General features: G+C 39.4%; 2 protein-coding genes across 4 annotated transcripts in view; one reads left to right on the top strand and one right to left on the bottom strand.

Moving 5' to 3' along the window:
• Positions 1-1,345, top strand: part of LOC114031526 (protein SERAC1-like) — an 85,483-nt gene extending 84,138 nt beyond the window's left edge. The window contains exon 18 of the transcript XR_003567750.1: positions 749-1,345. The gene's annotated coding sequence lies outside the window, so the exon portion shown is untranslated. The remainder of the gene's footprint in view (positions 1-748) is intronic.
• Positions 1-25,648, bottom strand: part of LOC114031525 (synaptojanin-2) — a 143,526-nt gene that overhangs the window by 3,062 nt on the left and 114,816 nt on the right. For 2 of the 3 annotated variants that reach the window (XM_027846650.1, XM_027846651.1), the window contains 11 exons: positions 24,868-25,026; positions 21,623-21,779; positions 18,959-19,076; positions 14,956-15,174; positions 13,530-13,608; positions 8,682-8,850; positions 8,063-8,236; positions 5,824-5,958; positions 4,255-4,367; positions 2,906-3,014; positions 1,662-1,837 (listed from right to left, as the gene is read on the bottom strand). In XM_027846650.1, coding sequence (XP_027702451.1) covers positions 1,662-1,837; positions 2,906-3,014; positions 4,255-4,367; positions 5,824-5,958; positions 8,063-8,236; positions 8,682-8,850; positions 13,530-13,608; positions 14,956-15,174; positions 18,959-19,076; positions 21,623-21,779; positions 24,868-25,026 — 1,608 coding nt within the window. Of the gene's footprint in view, positions 1-1,661; positions 1,838-2,905; positions 3,105-4,254; positions 4,368-5,823; positions 5,959-8,062; positions 8,237-8,681; positions 8,851-13,529; positions 13,609-14,955; positions 15,175-18,958; positions 19,077-21,622; positions 21,780-24,867; positions 25,027-25,648 lie in introns of those variants that run through there. The other variant, XM_027846652.1, reaches the window with a different exon arrangement.

Genomic DNA, 25,648 nt, shown 5'->3' with positions numbered 1-25,648 from the left:
AAACTTCGAAATTCAGAGTCATGTGACACTCGTAGGGAAAAAAGAACAGAGGTGGGAATGAACTAACATTCTAACATCAAAATGTTGAGAATGACTGGCATGCCGGAAATGGGGATGGGGATGAGCCAAACAAGAAAGAATTGGGCAGGGAAACAAAAATGGCAGCTACCTAGGAGTAAGGGCAGGTTCAGTTCATCCAGCAGGGATGGAAATGATGAAACCAAAGGTCATGCTGAATGGATGGGGGCAAACTTTTCCAGTGTGCCACACTAGGGATTACAGACTTACTGCTAAAAATAAATACTTCTGAAATCATTCCTCTTTTTCGGTGGATATTTTTTCTTTACTCTGAACAACATGAAGACTCTTATTAGTGGATTAATATTATACCTGAGTGGGATGGCACTAAGCAGGCTAAAGGATTTTACTCATCTCACTGATGTCACAGCTATTTTGAGTCATGCATGTATTTTAAAAAAGATCGTGAATATATAAACTTTACATGTCAACTTTACTTCCTGGCTTATGCTTCAAAATAATCACACACATTAAACAGGCTATTTGTGCTAAACGAGTCATGCTTTCCACTGTGAATGCCAATGTCACAACAGTCTTGTTGGCATTTCCTTTGGACCCTTAGGAGAAAAAAAACCCTCAACTTTTCTGAGAGTATTTTATTGCAACTCCCCTGTGGCAGCCTGGATATGTAGACACAATGCTGATCTTTTTTTTTTTTTTTTTTAAGAAGAGAATAGAGACATCTGAGGAAGAGGATGAGAAAGAAAGAAGGATGAACAGATGATAAGCCAAAGCACAGCACAGCTAGTGACCAAGAAAGGAGATGGCAAGCTAAAGTATATGGCACCAAAATCACTTCTATTCTCTACAAAGGTGAAGAAATGGCAGAGGGTGAGGGATGGATTGCAATGATGGCTAGGCCGGTGTTTACCAAATGTCCGGTTAACTAGCACATTCTGAGATCAAACGGGGGATCCAGATGACTCTATGGGTGCAAGTCTCTGTGCTGCTACTGTCCTTACAAATTCATTTCTCTGAAGCAGTAAGCAAGGTGGAGAAGCTCGGGAGTGAGAGCAAAAGACAATCTGCAAAAGAAGCGGCAATAAGAGCTGTCTGACCAGTGTCCCCAGGCCACAGGCCAGAGTTTGCCCGGGAACATTCCTATCTGTGATAAATCATTTTGCAATCAAGAAACGAAATCTGTGCGTGTCAACACTCAGGAATGTGCATACTGAGAATACAGGAAACCGAGGAACTCAGGACTGTCCACAACTTCCTTTGTTTTGAGGAGCTTGAGGACCCTTATAAAACTCATCTCATCGCAGCTGTGGATTGGTGGAGGAGAGTACACTGTATGTTTTTTGAGGTTTGGTTGTTTTTTTTTTTTGACTCATCTAGAGAAAAAGATGGGGCATGGAGGGAGTCACCCAGGATAGAAATGACAATATTGTGAAAACTTTTCCTGGAGGTCTGTTTATATCTTGGATTCTTGAACTGGATAATGGAGAAGGACTCAAATTCAACTGGTTTGTGATTACAAAATATATCCCTAACAAAATAAATAAATAAATCCACCTTCCCCCATTCTCTATCCTCTAACACTTAAAGGAAGGAATAGCAAGTTTCTTTTGTCAGCATCTTACTTTTCCTGTCCTTCGAAGAGTTGGCTTCTTAATCACAGGAACTCTAGGTGCGGGTCGATGGGGGAGGAGCTGGGTTGTCTGAGAAGACCCTGGCTTGGATACATTAGATAAGGGCTGTGGTTTGGTAGACACTTGGTTCCTTAAGAAAACTGCATTTAGTGTTTCTTCTTGTGTTCCTGAAACAGAACAACAGCATGTTTGAACAAATGAAGGTCTCTCTCCTGAGCAGTCAGGGACAGGAGATTGAACCAGCTCCATTTCCAATCTGGGCCATGCGGCCCCTCTTCAAGCAGCATGGTGGTTCCCGACTCCTTGAGGCTCACCACCCTGCTGATTTAGTACAGACACGTGACCAGCTTGGCCTACTATGACTCAGTACGTTGGAGATCGAATAGCCTAAGCTTCTCTGCTAGAAAGGATTCTAAGCATTTGCTGTTGGCCTAAAGCTTGGCCTCAGCTGTTTACACTGACCTCCTAGAATAGAGGCAGATATGAAGGTACTGGAAAAGATTCCTATCTCCTGTGAATGGAATTACTTCTACACAGCATCAACTTTTAAAAGGGTTTTTGTTGTTGTTTTACAACAACAAAACATTTCTTTGTGGATTTGTAAATCTAGATGGTAAACGTAAACTAAATGCACAGGGAAGAATGAAATCAGAGACACCAATGTAAAATGTAACCATTTCAGTCTGAGAATAACAAAATACAATTAATGGGAAAAAGTGATGGTGAAACTCCAGGTGGGATTACAGACCTAGGAAAAGACTGATGAGAGTCTGTGTTGTCCAGTTATTCTCAGGGGTGACTCAAAAGAGCAGCTTTATGTCTTAAATGTCACATGAAACCACCAGTACCTGATGACTACAGAACCAGCAGAATGAATTAACTGCCTTGCATCACCAACTGTTCTTAAATTCATTTTTGTTTATTTGAAGCTCTCCTTCCCATACTGCTATTATGAAGGCTTCATGCGATATACTAGGATTTTTGAGTGCTGTATATTCTTTTCAAGAGAAAAAAGAGACCAGAAATGGCCAAAAAACAAACTCGGTAGTACCAAAAGTGGAATCTTGAGTGGAATTTTAGAGAAAACCAAGGATATTAGGGAATACTTAATTTCATATCCGAAAGGGAAATGCAATTCTTTCTCAGACCCTAGTTTCTGGTTGGAAGGAGAAAAAGGAAACTGAAGGCTTGTGGCTGGCTAAAGATTTCAAAACCTAGTGGGCCACTCCACTCACCTCCTTTTGCTTCCATGAGGCACCGAATGGCTTCCTCGGCTTCCTGAGCATTGGTGGTTTTGATCTGTTTGACATTATACGGTTTACTTATCCCAGTCCTGGCTTTAGGCTTCCGGATAAACAGAAGAGGAAAAGGAGATAAGTAATCCTTGTAGACAAAATCTCCACAGCAGAACACACTGAATGTCACCTGTTAAACCTGAACAGATTCAGTTACCACATATATACCATGTATATGATATATATACACCATATGTACCCCCAAGTCCTTATTGATTGATCCTTTCAAGAAAAAAAAATTTCTTTATACATAAATCTGATAAGGTTATGTCTCTGCTTAAAATCCTTCCCCTTCAGTAGCTCCTTGATTGCCTATAGAATAAAGCTGGAATGTCTTAGCCCCTGCCCACCTCCTCCTGCTTACTGAAATCCTACTCAGTTGAAAACTAAGTTCAAATGCAACCTCCATGAAGCATTCCAAGATATCACTACTGATAACTGCCTTTCTCCACCTTGGACCTCACATAGCCTTAAATTTGTAACTTTTTGTTTTTGCATTTAGCATATATTATTAGTCATCTGTGTATGTATGCTATCCCTCTCACCCCCCCACTTGACTTTATAAATTCCATATGGACATAGATATGTGTTATCTGATCTTTATGTCTTCTCTAGCCCCTAGATAGCATGGTGCTCTACACAGAGTGGTCATTTAATGTTTGTTGAATGAATACAAAAGAAAACATTTGTCAGATTTCTAGATTTTCCTATTGTTGGGCTCTACTCTAAAATGCTAGGCATCCACAAATAAAACAAATAAAGGGGTAAAAGCTAGAGCTAATGCCAAGTCATTCCAAAATTGAGTGAATATGGGGTTTTAAAGCGATCAGTCCTCCATTTTTATGTCAGTTAGTAGAAGGGAAGCAGCAATGAGTTTGCAAAAACTACAAAGCAATTATACAAATGGCAGCCTTGAACTAACTTAGCATTCTAGGGTATATTTTTCTTTTTAGAAGCAAACAAGAAACAGCTTTTTAAACTCAAACTTTTTAAAGGCCCACATGAAAAAAAACCCCACTATTTGTGGTACATTGGAATGGGTTGGGTTTGTTTTTTGGGGGTTTTTTTTGGAAGAGGGAGGGAAGAAAATATGTCTTTGCTTTTAAAATCTGGCACAGTATCTTGCATCAAGGAGGTATCTAGCATGATTATTGCATTAAAAACATAAGAATTTTAAACTTTCATGAACTAAAGATAATCTCATCTCAGCCCAGGAGTGAGACACAAGGTATAAGAGCCTTGGGAACTGGAATTTTACCATTTTGGACAGAGAAAAAGGAAGAACTCACTGGCTGCTGAGGTGCTCCTGGAAGAAGCTTAGCTGTCTGTAAGATGGAATATTGCCCATGAGTGCCACAGGAAAGAGATGCATCAGAAGCAGACTTTTTCACCATTAAACCAGCTGGAAGAAAAAAAAAAAGGCACAACCTCAAACCTCAGTCAGTGTCCCAGTGGCTGATGAAAGGTCCAATGAGCCCTTAAGAGAATTTCCTAACAAGAGTGATGTCTAGAAAACTAGAAGCAAGATATTTTTGCGTAATATTACTTATTTGGCACTTAAAAAGCATTCATAGACATAGAATGTATCACAGTCACTTGACAGTGATTTCCCCTTTTTCATTCAGTCATAGATTACTATAATTCAGCTAGAATGGGTACTAACTACCTACTGGAAAGTTTAACTTCTCAGTGTATGGTTTGAATTTCTTTAAAACAAAAAAAGAAAAGTTATATTATCATTTGGTATTTGCTGAATTGATTTTGAATTTAAATTCAAAACTTTATCTTTTTTAAAGTCTTGTGTTCAGTTTCCTTTTGCAACTGAGATTGCTTTGGGATAAACAAAGGCCAGTGGGAATCCAATAATGAAGTCAGAGAATATGAAAGTCTATGTCTTATTTTTTTAAAAAGGACATAAACAAAAATGACACTGCCTCCCTCAAAAAAAAAAATCAGAAGAGGAGAAACATAAGACAGAAAAAGGCAAGGCAAAATTGTATTTTCAGAAAGTAAAAAGTAGTATTACGAGCAAAGGAGTCATTTTAGAAAGCCAAAGAAGACTACTAGAACCATATCAAGTGACATGTTTTTCTAGTCTTCACTAGAGGATTTTAGCAGCCACTTCTCTACTAGAATGATACTGTTGGAAGACAATGACAATGCTGAATTATAGGCTGTCTTGTCACAAGTGTGAGCGTACAGTACTACTTGTGTAAATGACATAGGACCACACATGATGAATTGGATGGCATGTTAAAGGTTATCTATCTAATCTAACAGATGAGGAAACTGAAGCTCAGAGACTGCCCATGGACACAAATAGTAGCAGGGCTGGGATTACCTGATCTATTTTACAATGTGACACTACTAAATAGGGTACTCTCCGAGTGATTTCCTTCTTTACCAGGACTACACAATTTGAACAAAGTGAAAAGGTGCGCAGCGAGCATATGAAATGAGGGAGACAGACAAAGTCTGACCTCGTGTGACGAGATGGGTGGGGAAAGATAATCAATTAGCCGGAACTTTAAACAGAAGGAAATTCCCTGCTGGTCGTGATTCTTGCTTAAAAGCGAAAATGGCTAGAATGAATAACAGTTCTGAAAAATCAATCCCTTCAGTTACTCCTGGAAATGCATTGTGCTATCCCAGAGGTAGCTAAAGTGGCATTGGCTTCAACAGCAGTACTCTTTAGTAGTTTCAGAATAGAGGAGGAGAAGGAAAATAAGCCAACTTATTGTGCAAAAACAGATAGTTCGAAAGATACCTGGATTCAGTGATTTTATTTTTCAGTGGTCACATGGAAGCAAGTATTCCCAGCAGGCATTGTGGCAAAGTAAAAGCAAGTGAAGTCTTACTTGGAGGTGGGGGTCTCTGTGGTGGGTGAGGTGGCCGAGGCCTGTTAGGAACAGACAGAGACCTGCTTGGAGAACGATGGCGGAAGTCCCCAACAGCTTCCAGCTCCTGCTTTAACTCTGCCAGGTCAGCATCATCTGGAGGACATGGCGGAACACGAAGAATGTCAAAAGGGTCAAAATGGCAGCTCCTTTTACAAGCGGGGTAATAGAGGTTGGAGAAAAGGGAGGGTGAGGTCATTTGGAGAAAAGGCTTAATCTGACATAGAGAAAGCCAGCTGTAGAAAGTCAGCATTCCTGTAGGATAAGTGATTGTACCTGTCCCTCCCCCCCCTTTTTTGGGGGGGAGGGGGCAGAGAAGGGAGAGAGGGAGGGAAGGAGGGAGGAAGGAAGGGAAGGTGGCATGGGGATGGGTATCAATGCCTGCTTGGAACATTCAGTGAACCAAGGATGAAGTTAGTTTGGCAAATATACCAGAGATTTAGAGTTTTGGAAATACAGTTGTTGCAGTTTGGAAGGAACAATAGTTCACCACAAAGAAGAGTGTTGCAAAAACTGCTGAAAACCAGGACTTACTCCCAAAATGGTCATTTTCAAGAAGCTAAAGAAATTCTCAGTCATTTGCCAGGCAGAAATGTTTAATGTTCCTGCTGTCTCTGTTGAGTCTAAGCCAGTAACTTAATAGTTTTCATCAGGGCTTGGTATTTGGAATTTAGACACTTGATTGAGCTAAGACAATATGGGAGAGATACCCCTTCTGCCTCATTGCATAGGGCATAAAATCCAAAATAAATTTAAGTTCCTTTCCTCCACACAGGGAAGGAACAAGAATTTATAGGGTACCTACTACGTGTCAAGCATTGTACCAATATCTCATTTCATCCTCACAACAACCCTGGGAAGTAGGGGTTATTATTATCCCCATTTTACAACTGAGGAAACAGAGGCAGGCAGAGGTTAAGTGACTTGCCCAAGATCACAGAGCTATGAAGTCTGAGGCTGGATTTGGACTCAGGTCTTCCTCACTCCAGGCCCAATGCTCTAACCACAGTGCAACCTAGCTGCCTCATATTGCTAGGCTCTTGAACATGACAGCTTAATTTTGAACTCTATGTACCTCAGCTAAAGCTGGGGAAAGAAGCTCAATTTCTTTATCTAGATGAGGGGTGTAATTAAATACACAAAAGTCGCTATTTTCCCATTAAACACTCAACGGCATCAAGGCCATATCATAGATAGTTTCACCAGATGGCAACCTACCTAACAGAATCAAGACCTCAACAGCCTCCTCCACCTGAATATGGTTCTTTATCTGACACAGAGACATTCCTAAATAAATAAATAAATAAATGAACAAACAAACTGATGTGTTCTTGGATGAATAATGTTACATTGAGGGAAAAAAAAGCCTCTTTTTTCAGGAATACCATGTCTTTAGTAATGTCTGTATCTCCAGTTAAGGGTGTAAAAGTCCTACTGAATGGAAAATGGACAGAATCCCCTACACATTTATGAAATCTGAAAGAGTCCACAAGGAACCCCTGCTGCTCCTCTGGGGAGGTGTGAACATCTCTTTACATTTACTGCAGAAACTTCCCTTAAGAAGTATATCACGGGACAGCCAGGTGGCGAAATGGATAGAGCACCGACCCTGCAGTCAGGAGAACCAGAGTTCAAATCCGGCCTCAGACCAAACACTTGACACTTACTAGCTGTGTGACCCTGGGCAAGTCACTTAACCCCATTGCTTAGACAAAAAATAAAAAATTAAAAAATAAAAGAAGTAATATCACCTTGACTTTGCCTCCATGGTCAATTTTCAGCACCTCCCACAAAGGGATTCTGGTACACAATGACCATTACAATAGCTGAACCTATATACTCATCCTTTAGGGCTCACCACTGTCTAAACTTTTATTACTGTGACAGCTAATGTTGTTTATGAAATAATTTCAAATAGTCTGAACACTAAAACCTGAACTTTATGAAATTATCTGATTCTTCTCTACCCCAAATGTAGATGTATACACCCAGATTATACATATACAGTATGTACGTATAAGGACAGCACAACAGCATTTATCTACTATGACTTTGACATTATGTATTAAGTGGGAAACTGTTTTGGAAGAGTTATTTTGGCATTTTACTCTCTGAAATTAGGAGATGCCTGCCTGAGATAGGGAAACTATAACCCAAGACCAGACTGTCCTGGGGGGCGGGACAGAAAGGTCCAAGCTACCTTTGTAGGGGCGAGATTTCTTTTTAGTCAATGCTGGAGACTTGCTGGGAGGTGCCCCTGCCGTGGAAGAGCCCGGGGCTTCCAAATAATCGTCTGCTGACGGTTCTGTGTCAGTGAGGAAGGAGGGATGTTGCTCATCGATCAAATAGTCCTCGTCTTCATCAAGAATGTCTCCTGCAAAGAGAAAACAAAACCATCCCTAAGATGAAAGAAGCTCATTTCCCTCTTTGCTATAGAGCTCATTTCAATGTTAAGGCAGGTTTTCTATGCGCACGCAGTTTGAGGAAACCTCCAGAACACACACCACATTTGAAACTGGTACAGTATTGACTGTTGTGACCATTGAATTGTCATATACCCTTCCTACAGCTCCAAACAAGTGAATCTCAACATGGCTTTTGGAATCCTCCAAGGTGGGTCTATGCATATAACCCAACTCCTACACGTGGACAGTGACTGTGTCTATCGCTAAGGAATTAAGAATGACCCCCAAGAGAGAACTTTTCAAAAAAACTCTTTACTTCTCGACTCTATTCTAACTTCAAATTCTAAAGTTGGGATTTTTTACTTTTCCTTTTCCACCACTGCCCACAGGGAGGCTCACAGGATAGCTGCTAACCTTCTGATTCGTAGTCCAAACTGGAGAAGTCAAAGTTTTCTTCTAACAGACAGGAGTTGACAGTGGGGGACATGGATATGATGCTATCCCGTTTCCGTACGATTTCTTCTTGAAGACCTTTTAGCCAATCTTTTGTTTTTGGTCTGATCTTCACTGCCCTGCCTTTAACCTGAAAAAGCGGGAGATTTTAAACATGCTCCTTTTAGTGAAAGCTGGAAGGGAATAAGCATTTATTAAGTGCCTACCCTGTGTCAGGCACTGTGCTAAGTGCTTCGCAAACATCTTGTTTTTATCCTCACAACAACCCTAAATGGAAGATGCTTAAATTAGCCCATTTTCTAGCTGAGAAAACTGGGGCAGATAGAGGTTAAGTGATTTTATCACAAATGTGTCATACTAAATCAGGATTCTTTTTTATTATTTATGGAGTATTTTATTTTTCCCCAATTACATGTAAAAACAATTTTTAACTTTTTTTAAAATATTGAGTTCCAAATTCCCTCTTTCCATTCCTCCTTGCTCCGTTCCCTGAGATAGTAAGCAATCTGATATAGGTTATACATGTGCAATCATGTAAAACATTTCTATATTGGTTATTTGGTGGAAGAAAACTTGAGCCAAAAGAAAGTGAAAAATAGTATGAATCAGTCTGTATTCAGACTCCATCAGTTCTTTCTTTGGAAGCAGATAACATTTTTCATCATGAGTCCTTTGCGATTGTGAACAGCTAAGTCATTCACAATTGATCATTGTACAATTTTGCCATTACTATGTACAATGTTCTCCTTGTTCTGCTCACTTCACTCTGCATCAGTTCATGAAAGTCTTTCTAGGTTTTGAAATCATCCTGTAGAGCAAGGATTCTTTTTTTTTTTTAAATAGTTTATTTTGAATTAACAATCACTTCCATAAGCTTTTAAGTTTTAAATTTTTATTCCTCTCCCTTCTCACCTCCTTCGCCAAGACGGTGCGCAATCTGATATAGGCTATACATATACATTCCTATTAAACATATTTTCACATTAGTGATGTTGTAAGTAAGAATTAGAACCAATAGAAAGAACCACAAGAAAGAGGAAATAAAACAAAACAGAAGAAAAAAATAGCAAATAGTATGTTTCGATCCGCATTGAAACTCCATAGTTCTTTCTTCTTGGTGGATAGCATTTTCTATCACAAGGCCTTTGGAGATGTCTTAGATCCTTGTATTGCTGAGATGGGTTAAGTCTATCAACATTAGTCATCACACAATGTGGCTGTTACTGTGTACAGCGTCAGAGCAAGGATTCTTAACCTTTCTTGTGTCATGGACTCCTTTGGTCATCTGGTGAAAGCTATACACTCTTTTTCAGAACAATTTTTTAACTGCATAAAGCGCATACATAATGTTGAAGAACTGTCATTGAAATAAAAACCAAGGGGCAGCTAGGTGGCACAGTGGATAGAGCACCAACCCTGAAGTCAGGAGTACCTGAGTTCAAATCCGGCCTCAGACCAAACACTTGACACTTACTAGCTGTGTGACCCTGGGCAAGTCACTTAACCCCAACTGCCTAAAAAAATAAAAAAATAAATAAAAATAAAACCCAAGTTTACAGATCCCAGGGTTAGAAACCCTGATTTACACTATTGTTTGGAGAAATGCAGATTAAAACAATTCTGGGGTACCACCTCACACCTATCAGATTGGCTAACAAGACAGAAAAGGAAAATAACAAATGTTGGAGGGGATGTGGGAAAATTGGAACAGTAATGCACTATTAATGGAGTTGCAAACTGATTCAACCATTCTGTAGACCACTTCGGAACTATGCCCAAAGGGTTATAAAACCATGCATACTCTTTGATCCGGCAATACCACTATCAAATCTGGATCCCAAAGAGATCCAAACAAAAAGGAAAAGGACCTACACATATAAAAAATATTTAAGGCAGCTCTTTTCTGGTGGCAAAGAATTGGAAATTGAGGAAATTCCCATCAATTGGGAAATGGTTAAACAAGTTATGGTATATGACTATAATGGAATACCATTGTGCTATAAGAAATGATGAGTAAGATGCTCTCAGAAAAACCTGGAATGACTCAACACCAACTGATACAAAGTGAAATGAGCAGAACAGGAGAACACTGTACACAGTAACAGCAACATTGTATGATAATCAACTATGAATGATGTAGCAATTCTCAGTAATATAATGATCCAAGATAACTCTGAAGGACTTATGATGAAACATGTTGGAAGAGTTATTTTGGCATATAGATGGAATCGGCATACAGATCTAAGCATACTTTTTTTTTTTTTGGTCTATGTTTTCATTCATATGACTAATATGGAAGTATGATTTACATGACTACTGCTCTGGGCCACCAGGTGGCACAGTTGATAAAGTGCCAGGCCTAGAGTCAGGAAGATTTATCTTCCCAAGTTCAAGTCTATCCTCAGACATTTACCAGCTGCATGACCCTAGGCAAGTCACTTCACCCTGCTTGCCTCAGTTTCCTCATCTGTCAAATGAGCTGGAGAAGGAAATGGCAAACCACTCTAGTATCTTTGCCAAGAAAACCCCAAATGGGGTCACGAAGGGTAGACACAATTGAGAACTACTGAACAATAAGATCCTGTTATCAGGAACTCTCTTCCCCCATGTTAGATTTGGTTAATTTATGAATCCTGCCTTGACTCAGTGTCGCCTCTTGTTTTCCCTCTTGGGTCAAGAATTAACCACTTCAAGCCTCAGTTTCCTCTCCTGTTAAGATGGCGACAATAAATGAGGAGACTAGACTAGATGCTCTCTCTCCCATCCCTGAATCTACGATGTAAAGTGCTTGGCAAACCTTGCGGTAAAATATGAATGTGTGTTATTGTTGCTGTTAGCTGTCACTCCTGATCCACTAGTTGTCAAGCACATGAAAGGGGAGTTCTTTACTTCAACCTTACATGACCTCACCAGTTCACAGAATAATACAGAACTCTTATCTCAAAGGTCAGCAATGTCTTTCTTATAGCCAAATGCCTGTTTCTCAATCCTAGCCATCTTTGTCTTCTTCAACACATGAGGCTACTGACCATGTCCCTCTTCTGGCTTCTTTTTTCATTTTAGAGATACCAAACTCCTGGATCCTCTCCAATATCTCTATGTAACCATTCCTCTGTCTCGACTGTCAGCCTCTCTTCCCCTCCAGACATGTGGACTTAGATGAGTCCACAAGATTTAGATCTCTATCCTGTTTTCTTCTTCCCACTATTCTCTCTCCTTTCATAATCTCATTTATTACCGTATCTTGGAGCAGCATGTCTGTGCAAGTGATGGCCAAATATTTATCTCCAGTCCTGGCCTTATCCCCAAGCTTCAGACTTGCGACTCAGACAGTATACTGCATAGCTTCCCTTGGATATCCCATTAATCAGTGGGTCAGCGTGTCTAAAAATGCAAATTATCTTTCCTCAAAAACCTTCGTCTCCAATGACTTTCCTATTTATGTCCATGGCACCACCAATTAGTTTCCCATGTTTGAAATTTGGTGTTATCTTTGATTTTTCTCTCACTTACCATAGTCGGTCTGTTGTTGAATTTTATCATCTTTACTTTGCCAATTTTTCTAGCACCTTTCTCTATCCCTTCCATCACAACCCCCCCCCCCCGCCTCCCCAACTCTATCCAGATCCTCATGACTGCCTACTTGGACTATTGAAATAGCCTTCTATTTAGTCTCACCTTCTTTAATCCCTCCTACATACAGCTGCCAAAATGATCTTTTTAAATCACAGGCCTGACCCTGCTCAAAAAACTTCAATGGTTTCCTGTTGCCTTTAAGATAAAAAAAAAATGCAAATTCCTCTGTTGGACATTTAAAGCCCTTCACAATCTGGCTTCAGACTATCTGTCAAGATTTATGACCTTTTACTCCACGTCACTGGGTCTAAGGTTCAGTCAAAATGGGCCTATGTGGTGTCCCTCACACATAATATTCCATCTTCCTTCTCCATGCCTCTTGGCACCCCTAGATTCCTTCAATTTTCAGCTCAGCTAACTCCTACATGAGGACTTTGAACCCATGTGAGATTCAAAAGAAGGTCAGCTAATAGTGCACCCTCCCTGAAATTACCCTGTATCACCTCATCTGAATAGATCCCCTGACAGAATGTGAAGTCCTTGTATAAAGATCATTTCATTTCTCTTTGTATCCCCTGCCTCTCATATGCGCCTGGCATGCGCTAAGTGTTTAATAAATGCTTATCAAGTTGACTGCTCAACAAATTTCAATTGTCTGAATAAAATTTAAGTTTCTACTCCGGGAGTGCAAAGCTGTCCAAAATGCAGGTACCATCCAATTTTCCCAATATTGTCTTACATTGCTCCTCTGTCAGTGAGCTCTAGGCTGGCCAAACTGGAACTTTACATCCCCTCCATATACCTGCATGGTATGCTCCACTTAAGGAACTGTGTGAATGAAGGCACATAAGTGGGGCATTCACATGGTTCCTTATGTCTGGATTGCTGTCCCCTATTCTTACCTAACAAATTCCTACCATTCCATATATACCACACTCATCAAAAGTAACCTCAGGGGACTCATATATGAAGAAATGTAGGTGAGGGTCACATAGGTGGCTCAGTGGAAAATATGTGTTTTAGTAATCTGACCTGGGGTTAGTCATTTAATCTCAGCTAATAAACCTTTGTTAAGTTTTAGATCTCAAATAGAAAAAGTCAGGGCCATTGTTCATAACGAGATGAGGGAACAGCTATCACTTACTCATAAGCCCAAAAGGTAGAAAGAAAAATGGGAGGAAACAGCCCACACAGAAACCCACATGGCTATAGAGCCTATCCAGGGAGACTTACCTTCATACCATCTACATCCAAGACATTAAGGGCTGACCGACTGTCTGCAAAAGTCACCAACATTTGCCCTTGATTGATCCTGGGAAGAAGAGAGACAAATAGCAGTAGCTTATAGGATGGAAAAAAAAAAAAAGACAGCAGAACTAGCTCCTGAACCAGCTTCCAGGTTAATCTCTGCCCTTATGAGTGGGGAACATTTTCTATCAACTTGTACTTTCAGTTCAAGAGTTTCTTTCCTTACTACAAGCCTTGATTTTTAAGGCAAGATGGTGTAGGGGATGGAGAAACAGCCTCAGAGTAGAGAAGACCTGGATGTGAAGTCTTGCCTCTGTCTTCACGACCTTGATCAAATCACTTAAACACTTACTGCTCCAGATAATTCTCTAGATTTTGTTAGGTTTACAGAGTAGGTACCAACCTGTACTGGTAAAGTAAATCTCTTCATCTAGAAATTGTCCTGCTACAATGAAATCACATATCTGGCCCAAGCCTGGATTTCAGAGGATCATTTCTCAGGGAAGAGATGATACATGGGAGAGAATGAGGCGGGAAGGGAAAGAGCAGTAGAGAGGGGAGGGAGAGAAGGAAACTAGGAATGAGGGGAGAAGGAAAGTGAGGGGGGAGAAAAAGGAGGGGAAAAGGGGGAGAACAAGGAGGAGAGGGAGGGAGGCAAAAAGCAATAGAGAGTGGAGGGAGAGAAGGAAGCTAGAAATGAGGGGAAAAGGAAAGGGGAGGAGAAAAAGAAGGGGAAAAGGGGGAAAACAAGGAAGAGAGGGCAGGAGGAAAGAGAAGGTAGAAGAGAAAGCAGACAGGAAGGGAGAATCTCCAGGGATTTTGAGATTTTTAGAACAAAAATGGGGTATGTGGGGCAGCAAGGAGGTGCAGTGGATAAAGGACCAGCCCTGGAGTCAGGAGGACTTGAGTTCAAATCTGGCCTCAGACACAGTACTTTCTAGCTGTGTGACTCTGGGCAAGTCACTTAACCCCAGCTGCCTCACTGAAAAAAAAAAAAGAAGCTAAAGAACAAAAGGTCTATATTCTTCTCTAGAGGCAGTATGTATGGCCACAACTCCTTCTTAAGACCACAAAAAGTTTCTAAACATCCTGTTCACCTTGTTGTAGAACCTATTAACCTTATTCCTTATAAATCTTTTTTTTAAGCCTCAAGAAGGGTCCTATGCTACTTTTGGGAGGAGAAATGGGAAAAAAGAAAATGGTCCTGTTTTCTCCCTTAATCATAGGCTGAATGGCAAAGGAGAAGGCAGAAAACAAGAGACAGATGGAGAGAGGTGGAAAAAATCAATAGGAGGTACTGGCATGTCAAGTCTTGCCTTTGCCAAGAAAAAAAGAGTGGTCCTCTACTGAGGCCTAGGATGTCGTGGGCCTTATGGCAACACACATAGATTTAGCCTCCATCAGTATTTACCTGACAAGAATTATGGTCCCATAATTCCCTAAGGTCTGCATAAGCTCAGCCCGCAAATCCTCAGGGAACTCATTTTGTTCTTCCAGGGTTGGTGACTGTAGGTTTACCACCACTGTAGCATCTAAGGGTCCTTGGAAAGATGACACTTCCTGGAAGACTCTCTCCCGGGCATCTACGTCCACTTCCTGGACCTCTACTTCTACAACTGCCAACACAGGCCTGTTAAACACACAGACAAGATAACACAAAGGTAACTTCAAGGCAAGATGCTCGCTGAACAGAATCCTGCTATCATTTGCATCCTCCCACTGCTTTCCTGGCTAATTTTTATCCCAACAATTAGTCCAGGAGATAGGGGCACCACTTGCCCTATCTATTTCATACATGAGTAAGGTTTTTTTTTGTTTTCATTTTTTGGTGGAAGAAGTCCGGGGAGAGGAATATTGCTGCTCTTTAATTATCTTAGTCAGCACTTAGAAAATAATCATCTCAGCTGGATCTTAATGACTGTTTAATTATCGAGGACTAAAACTTAAAGAGTTTTAAGTCAACCTAGTGTTTAGCAGCTTATGGATAAGGTGAGGGGATTACATTTGGATAGTGAAGGAAAGATATACCTACTCATTCGCAATTAGGAAATAAATTGGTGATGCTTAACTGAGGGATGGCAGGTAGGCCTGGAGTCAGGAAGACTCATGTTCCAGAGTTCAAGACTGGCCTCAGATACTTACTAGCTGTGTGACACTGGACAAGTCACTTAACCCTGTTTACCTCAGTTTCCTCATCTGTCAAATGAGCTGGAGAAGGAAACAGGAAACCACTCCAATATTTTTACCAAGAAAACCCTAAATGGTGTCACAAAGAATTGGACGTGACTGAAATGACTGAACAACAATAACATCTGAGGGACAGAGCAGATCAAGGGAAAATGATGGCAGAAGTTCTGCCATGAGCTCAGAGATCGTCTATCTTTTTCAGCCTATGTGACCTTGGACAAGTCATTCGTCCCTTTAGACTCGAGTTTCCTCATCTGTGAAATGATGGATGGGTGTGTGTGTGTGTTTTGGATTCTATGGCCTCTGAGTTCCCTTCCAGCCCTAAACCGATAATCCCATGACCTTGTCCAGCAGTCTTGTTTTACATATAGGAGAAGCTAAGAGCTGGAGAGGTTAAATAACTTGTCCACGTTGGTAGAGTTTTACAGGGGTAGGCCTGGGTTTTGAACCTGGCTCTCTGACTCTAAATTCATGACTCCTTTTCATCACTTAGCACAGTGCCTGGCACATAGTAGGTCCTTCATAAATACTTGCTGACTTGTTAACTCTACTTAAACTCAGGATTCCTCTTACCCACACCCACTCCCCTCAAAACCCACCCAATTCTCACTAGAAAGCACCTTCTGGACTTAAACATCAAAGAACTATCATTTAGTGTTGATTGGACTGAATGTCTAAGGTCAACTAATTACTATTATATCACTATTTTAATTAATTCAGGACAATATTGGATACTCACTCTCCCCACACGGTTGGCAACCTCTCCACCCTCCAAACTTTTTCCCCTATAGGACTTCTCATCTTGTAGGATCCTTAGGCATCTCTCAAAAAGCCTCCATAGAGGATCTTCCCAAGATGTTATAGCCATCCTCCATTTTCAGAAAAGCATTTCCAGGAATATGAATATACTGCACGTGTGGTATATTTCTCATGTTGCATTCCGATTCAATAAACTCAAGGAACTTTTGCACTTAAATTTTATAATGATGAAAAATTCAGAAAAGGCTATTTAAAATAATATTTATGATATCATATTCAGGAAACAGCATAATCGTCCTTTGTTTTTACTTGTAGCTTTGAAATTAATAAGTTCAATGAAAGCTTGTAAATAATTTGGATGCCACTAATTCAGAACGTGTTTAATGTTTGGTTTCAATAAGATTTTAAAGGGTAAGGATGAGCTTACAGCAAAAATCATAGTGTTCCCAAACATAGGGCCATAGATCAGAGTTGGAAGCTAACTCAAAGGCCATCTAGCCCAACACTGCTGTTTTATAGATGAGGAAATGGAAGCCCAGGGAGTATAAGGGACTTTCCCATGTTCATCCAGTAACTAAGCATCGGAGGCAGGATTTAAACTCATGTCTTCTAACTCTACATCTGACTTTTTTCCACTATGTTATTCTAGAACTACTTTTAGTAATTTAGTATCTTAGTAATTTTATCTTTTTATCAGAGCAGGTACAAACACCCCTTTGGCATTAGTTTTAATTATGTGAAAGCAAGAAAACAAAATTTTAAAAAATGGGGGGAGGGAATAAGTTCAAAAAAGGTAGGTGTAAATAGGATATGCTACATTTCCAATAATGACCTCTATTCAGGAAATTGTCTATGGGATATTGTCTAGAAAATGCATGGTTATATAGTGAGCACAAGGGATATAGATAACAGAACCTGAGTGTTGCTCTGATGCCTTCAAAATATAATTGAGGCATGCAACTAAAAAACCTAGAAAAGGAACAAATTTAAAATTCTCAATTAAACACCAAATTGGAAATCCTGAAAACCAAAGGAGAGATTAATAAAATTGAAAGTATGAAAACAATAAATAAAACTAGGAACTGGTTTCATGGGGAAAAAACCAACAAAATAGGTAAACCATTGGTTAATTTCATTTTTAAAAAAAGAAGGAAAATCAATAGTATAAAAAATGAAAAGGGAAAATTCACCAATGCAGGAGAAATTAAAGCAATTAGGAGCTATTTTGCCTAATTATATGCCAATAAATCTGACAATCTAAGCAAAACGGATGAATATTTACAAAAATATAAATTGCCCAGATTAACAGAAGAGAAAACAGAATACAAAATATAATTGAGCGTATGCTATATGGCAGACCTATTTAGGACACAGACAGAACCTCAAAATGGGAAAAGTCTGGACAGAATGTGAACTATGCTCATATGGAGGGAATCCGCACATTGATCTGATCACAGATCCATTAAAGCAGTACATATTCAATAATTAAATATGTCCTTTTCCCATATTAGTCTGAATTGCTGAGGCCTTAAAATATCTTCCAACTGAAAAAAAAAATCATCTGTTCTAGGAAACATGATGAGTTCCTTATCATAAATTTTAGGCTCCAGCTTCTTTGCTCCTTCAGACAATTAGCGTTACCTCTAAATCGTACCATCATTGACAGACAAAGGAATCAAAGGAAAATATAAAGAAGGTCGACTGAGCAGGCAACTGGAGATGCGGAAGAGATCCATTGCATGCAAAGGAAATTACTACTGACAAAAGCTGCCCTAAAAGTATATATATCAAAAGGCTTACGTTCTATTTCAAGGCAGTTGAAATAACATGTGGCTAACAAGGATGGCCTCAGAATAATTTAACCCCATTGACAGCCAACTCTTTTTTTTTTTTTAAATCACCAACTCCTTTCCCTTTTGACTCCAGTCCTTGTAAAGCAGGGGTTCTTAATTGAGAACTTGAACTTGAGTGGGTGAAAAATTATTAACATCTTTACATTTTCATTGACCTCTAAATGATATTTATAATTTCCTTCAATTATGAAGGTAGACAACAAATCATCATTTTGAGATGAAGTCAACAGCCTTCACTCGGACTGCCAGAGGTGCCTAGGACACAAAAATGGTTAAGAACTCTTGGCACAGAGGGTGATGCTGTTCCAGTATAATACTGTTTCTGTTACATTTCTAAGAATTTCTACTCTTCCCTTCTCATTTGCCTTCACCAGCTATCGCCATTGTACCAAAGACAAAAGACAAAAGAGTGTACAAAAGACACACTTTTCTGTGTGTCTCATCAGTATCCTCACACGTCCAGCACAGAACAATGTTCCATTCTCTACGCATAAGGCCTCCAGCTCTGGGACAGCTGGCCAAGATGTAGGAGACCAGAAATGGCATTTTCAAATCATATAAAAAATCCTGAAGGTAAAATGTTTTGAGGCATCTGAGCCCCAGGAAGGACATTACCTGTGATCAGAAGCCTGAAGTTCTGCTCGACCATAGTACATAAGAGCGCCAGGAGACCAGGTGTGCTTGATTTTGGTGTCAATGTTTAAATCGTTGTCTAGAAGGTTGAGCTCTCCCGCTAAAAGGAGATTCCATTTGTGGGATGCACAATTTAAAAAAAATACACACATTAAAATGTAACATTTAAAAATAAAAGTCCAAAATGAAAAAGAAAAGCAAATTTTATTTATGAATCCTTTTACTATTTCCAAAGTACTAGATGAGTTTCTCATTTAATCTCCACGTAGGAAGTGAAACTATTATCATTCTCATTTTATGTGGCAGAAAACAAGCTTAGAATGCGTGCATGACTATGGCAGAAGATGGACTTGTACGCCACTCTTCTGACTCCTCATATGCCTTTACACTCTGTCACAACTATTTTCCTTATTTTAGGAGGGCACTTCCGAAAACATTAGTTCTCTTAGTATTCTCCACTTCCCTTGTAAAGCTATATGTAACCCTACCCCCTCAAGTTATAGTTCTCTTTCTTCTTTTCACTGCTACCATCTTCTCTTCCTTATCTAACACCTGAGGTGTGGCTCAGAACCTTGACACTCTTTCTTCAAAGGCTCCAATGATTAAATTTCTAAATCACTAGAATACAAGCTCCCAAGTGTCATGCTCAACATGTCCAAAATGGAATTAATCTGCCCCATAAAACCCACCCCTCCTCTTAACTTTCCAGTTTTAGTGATGACATCTCCATCCTCTCAGACACAAAGGCGAGAAGGCTTAGAATCATTTGATCATTCCTTCTCCCACATCCCCTAAATCTGATTAGTTATCAAAACCTTTTTATTCTACTTCTTGATACCCACCTTATCATCACCTCCTCTTGCCTGGACTACTATGACAGCCTACAAAATGGTCTCCCTTCTTCCTGTCCCCTGCCTCCTAAATCTATCCTAAACACAGCTGCCAAAATAACTAATACATTGGTTTAACATGACTTCCCTGGTTAAAAATCTTCAGTGACTCTTGATTGTCTATGGGACAAAATACAAACTCTTAAAACACTGACTGCTGACATTTAAGACCTCTCATAGTCTGACTCCCAGCTACTTTTACTGACATTACTTCACTTCTTTCTTTCATGCACTCACTCACCCTGGACTACGGTCATCCCCTCATCTGTTCCTGTCTATGTTTGCATTTGTGCAGGCTGCCCTCATACCAGGTAAGCATTCTCTCCACACCTCTGCCTATGGAAATCTTTCCCTTCCTTTAAGGCCCCCCTAAGAAGTCGCCTTCTCCAGGACACCTTGTCTGATACCCTCAGCAGAAAGCAATCTCTCCCTACCTTCTAATGTCATTTACTGCATTTTGGCTAGACTCTTGCCCTTTGCAAAAATAACACTCTTCCTTGTGTGATAATTATTTCTGTAACCATCCTCTTCCTTATTAAAGTGAGCCTCGTACAAGGTAGGGGCTGTCACTTTTCATATTTTGACCCGTAGTGCCTGGCACAGCATCTTGTTTAATACATATTTGTTTAATTGCACATGGTAAAAACTAAGCTAACACCACCTCAAACCATTCACCCTGGAATACAAGTTTAAATTTGGGAGATGCTGGCTCACACGGCTTTTATGGATTCATATCCTAACAAAGGGCACCATGAATTTCAGTAATGCTTGCATTTCTCTGTAGTATAAATGGAATAAAATCCTTTCTAGGTCCATCAAGATTAGCATTCAAGTTTGATGGCACTCTTCACTGTATCAGGAGATGGAAGCATTTTGCTTAGGGAATAAACTTGGGAATAAAATTGCCCTGTGGGTCTGAGAATACTTATTCTGACAAGCCCCACTTCAAAGAGCTTGGCATGGTGACATATAACACGCAACTGCTGAGTAAATATTAACTGAAAGAAAATGGATTTTTTTTAATCTGCTTGAGTGTACACATTTCCTAGCCTTGAATTCTAGCATATTTCCCATGAGAGAAGCTTAGTTTGAGCATCCTATTTGTTGAAAAGCATGTCCAGTTCTCAGAATTTTTAGTCATCCTGACTGCCCAGCAGGGCAAACAAGAAATATTTGTTGGATGCTAAAATGGTAAACTCTATCTACCCAGATAAGTCTTGACTTATGCTCATTTTTTCACTTCTAAATTAGCAGAATTGGGCCTAATAGAGTAAGATGCTAGTAGAAGGCAAGTGATTTGAATAAGCTAGATAAAGGACACATATGTATATGCATGTGAAGGATAAAATTACAGTGCCAGGGAGGGAGAAAGATGACAAGTCACATCTTTTGAAATTAGCATCCTCTTCTCTTGGCCAGAACTAAAAGATGATGGTAGAACAGGGAGAGGTAGAGGGTGGCAGCAAATCTTATGCTTTTAACATAGCCCAAGTGGAGATGGTCTGAAGAACATGATCTCTCCAAACTTACTGCCCATCTTAGAGTCTTTGGGTATTCTAGGCATGCTTATGTATCTTTCATAACAAGAATCTGGTATGATTTTAAGATAACAACCTGTAAGGAATCAGGAACCTTAATAAGAGCACTGAGCTCAGTACATATGAGAAGTTTTTTTTGTTGGGTTTTGTGGGTTTTTTTTCTAAACTGTACTCATTCTAATTTGCCCAACATTGCTAAGTCTTTCATTTTCACTAACCTGTTTTGTCAAGAGGATGTTTCTTCCTCCACCATAGTACCCTGTCAGTCCAGGCTGGGGTTCGACACTTATCACTCGTATCATAAGCTTCTGAGCCAACATCATATTTGTATGTGGGTCCAAAATTAATGGTACCTTCATGGAAATCCTTAAAAATCTACCAAGAAAAACAATCCAATTATCATCTCAATTCTTCCAGATTTTCTGTGTCAAATGCAAAAATATGCATTACCAAAATACTATATGTGAATACATCTTAACACAATCTTTTTTTTTTTTGCTTTTATTTTTTTATTTTTATTTTTTTTTGTAAAGCAGTTGGGGTTAAGTGACTTGCCCACGGTCACACAGCTAGTACGTGTCAAGTGTTTGGTCTGAGGCCGGATTTGAACTCAGGTCCTCATGACTTCTGTGCCGGTGCTCTATCCACTGCGCCACCTAGCTGCCCCATCTTAACACAATCTTAATCCTATATTTATAAGTGCCTAAAACAATTTTGAAACTGGGAATGAGGGCTTTAGAAAAAATACAAAAGCAAAGCGTGTTGGCCACTGGGTTGACCATCTTAATAAACAGAAATCCATAATTAAAGCGAGTAGGCAATATGACACAGTAGGAGTGCTGCTTTTGAAATCAGGACATGTGGGTTTGAATCCCAGCCCTGCCACTTTCTACCAAGGTAACCTTGGGCAAGTCACTGAACGTTTCTGTACCTCAGTTTCCTCATCTGCAAAATGAAGATATCAGACAGATCTCTAAGATCCTTTCCAGCTCTAAATTCATGGTCCTATGATCCTATTCTCTACTTCTTTGCCTCTCTTCAACACAAAATTTCTAGTAACAACATCAATGCTTGGGATGTGGCGAGAGATGCCTAGGGGACATTCTGACTTTCAGAGTTTACCTGACACGGAAATGGGAAAGTAAAAAGTATCATAGGGTAGTACCTTTGGGGTGAATTTCTTTACACATACAGCTTTTCCATATTAGTGCTGCTGGTCGACACAAAGACAACATAGGAGAAAATCTCAGAGAAACCCCTATCTCATTAGAGTCAAGAAAGTCAGTCTTCCTTTTGAAAAATATTTATTGGGGGCCATTATCAGGTGCTTCCTGCTTTAGCCTATTCTTCCAGAACAACAACAATAATAAAGGCTAACACACAGCATTTTAAGATTTGCAAAACATTTTACATATACTATCTCTTTTGATCCTCCCTGCTTTACAGATAAGGAAACAGAGACTGAAGGTCATATAGAAGGCAAATATCTGAGGCCAGATTCAAACTCCAAGTCTGGCACTCTATCCACAATGCAATTTAGCTGCTTCAATGAAGACTAATATATATATTGAAAGGTTGAAAAGAAGAAGGGTACTGCATGAAACAGAATTAACAGCCCCTACATAATTCAGAATAGTTATAGAATTTCTCTTACTGATATTCATGATTTAAGGATCCCTTGAAGGGAAATGTATACAATTGTGTAAGTCAGGAAACAGGAAGAGATTCAAATTATCATAGGATTATAGATTGAGAGATAGAAAGGAACCTTAAGGTCTCCTACTGTAACCCCTTCATTTTGCAGATGCAAAAAGTAAAGTCCAGAGACATTAACTGACTTAGTAGTAAAATGGTAGAGCCATGATTCAAATTTTGGTCTTCTGACTCCCAATGTAGCATTCTTTCCATCATGCCACATTGATTCCTCTGAGTCAAATCTCCAGGCAAATGTATTTTGAAAACTGTTAGAACTATAATTCAGCATTTTAAGTCCTAGGAGTGGAAACAGACCATCCCATCAATAAAATATCCCCTGTGTTTAATGCATTATGAATGTACATAAAGTCTTATTTATGAATGTATTCAGCCTCTACACATACATACAGATGACAACCTTAATCAAGGCTCCCCAAAGCACACTGTCTATTTTATGACCCTTGTGCAGATGCATTCTTAGCCCAACAGTCTCCGCCCAAGTATGGAAAATCATTTAAGGTCATTCTGATAGTTACAACTGATTTTAATAAAGTAGAACAAAATCCCATGCTGTGACTGTTATTGAGACTTGTAAGCATTATGAACTTTATTTTATTGGCAGCCAAAGCTAGTTTCCACTTGGGCAAAAATTTCCCTGCTTAGCTGGAGTCAGGGTTAACTTTATATTAGTGTAATTGTCAACCCTTTTTCAAAGTTCTCCAAAATGTATCCTATCATATGAAACTATTCTTTTTGATCTGGAAATGAACACATTTTTTTGCCTATGAGTCATATTACACTTAGGCAAGAAGAGGCAGGGTAGGGGAAGAACATGTATTTGTGTGAGTATATGTGTGTATACATAAACACACATATTATATATACTCTTTTTTGTAGTTCCATCATTTTTAGTTGTGTCGGACTCTTCCTGACCCTATTTGGGGTTTTCTTGGCAAAGATACTGAAGGGTTTTACCATTTCCTTCTCCAGCTCATTTTTTACAGATAAGAAACCGAGGCAAGCAGGGTTAAGTGACTTGTCCAAGGTCACACAACTAGTCAATGTCTAAGCTGGATTTGAACTCAGGAAGATGAGTCTTCCTGACTCCAGGCCTGGAGCTCTAACCATTGTGCAACCCAGCTCCCCATATATACTCTCTACATGATTAGAAATACTTAGGATCATAGGATTTAGGGCTAGAAGAGTCATCATCTAGTCTAACCTCCATTTCAAAAACGAGGAAGCTGAAATTCAAATAGTCCAACATCACATTCCTTCATTTCTCCCCAGGCTATATTCTTCACTGTCCTGGTCTTTCTCTATAATGCCTCAGAATCCTCTTCACTCTGGAGGCTCACTCTACACCTGAACCTGCACTCCAAAAGCAACCTCCTCGCTTGAAGTCTATCCCTCAGATTCCACGGTCCCTCTTAAGGACTTATTCTACAAAGTTCAGGAACACGTACCTTCGTCTCTTTCTACCCTCACCCCCCTTTCAATTCTCTTTTATAAGTAGTCTTCCACCATTAGAATGTAAGCTCCTTGAGGGCAGGAACTATCCTATTTGTATTACCAGAGCTTAAATCCTTGTTGGCTTGATATCACAGAGATAATAAGAGACAAATGCAGGATCTGAGCTTAGTTTTTCAGATTCTAAAGACAGCATTATGCAATTTCCTATCTGATTACTCATTGCAATGAGCCAGTCCAAGCCAGGTTTCAAGAATGAGTGTTCCAAAATAAAGCAGCTACCCCAAAAGTGACTTACTTTTCCACTGGATTTCTGTAGTTGTAGTTGATCAAATTCTAGAAGTTTCTTCCAGTCTTGTCGCTTAACAAAATAGAAGACTTCTTCATAAGTAAGATCAATTCGGTAATTGAAATCCCCACACCAGAATACATAGTCATGAGAAAAGACACTTCTTCCCTGGTTGTGTGAAAACAAACAAGAAAAACAAACTATTAAGAAAAGCTTATTTTAATAGAGGTTGATACTGAAAGGAAGACAGATGCAGGATCATATTATAAAATTGCTCAACCGAAATGGCACATAGAATCAGTCTCTTTAAAAACAAACAAAAATAAAAACGTTACTACTTCAAAACCTAAACTTCCTTCTTAGACATTTTCAACTAAATGCTCTATTTTGTACTAGTTATTATCAAGTGGTTTGGAAATGGATTTCAATTGCAAATGGAAAGTATATCTACAGCAATTTTTAAAAGAAAGACAAATGATTAATAAGCACTTTTTAAGAAGTTCAACCTTGGCAAAATTAAAAAAGATACAAATTAAACTTTGAGGTATTATTTCATAGCCATCAAATTAGCAAAAATATAAAGAAACAATGAAATTACATGCTGGCAGAGTTGTGGAGAAACGGGTACACTCATTCATTGATGGGAGAATTGCAAACTTGCTGAGTTTTTTAGGAGAGTGATCAATATGCAGTATCAGCTGAAAGATTTACAAAGCAGCCCCTATTTGTAACTGCAAAAACTGGAAGTAACTTAAGGGATCAACAATAGGGGAATGGCTAAATAAATTGC

This window comes from Vombatus ursinus, unplaced genomic scaffold, assembly GCF_900497805.2.
Source record: "Vombatus ursinus unplaced genomic scaffold, bare-nosed wombat genome assembly UNPS02015175.1, whole genome shotgun sequence".
Classification (NCBI taxonomy): Eukaryota; Metazoa; Chordata; class Mammalia; order Diprotodontia; family Vombatidae; genus Vombatus; species Vombatus ursinus.
The sequence above is the reverse complement of the archived record's forward strand: the minus strand, read 5'-3'. Positions and strand labels throughout refer to the sequence as shown.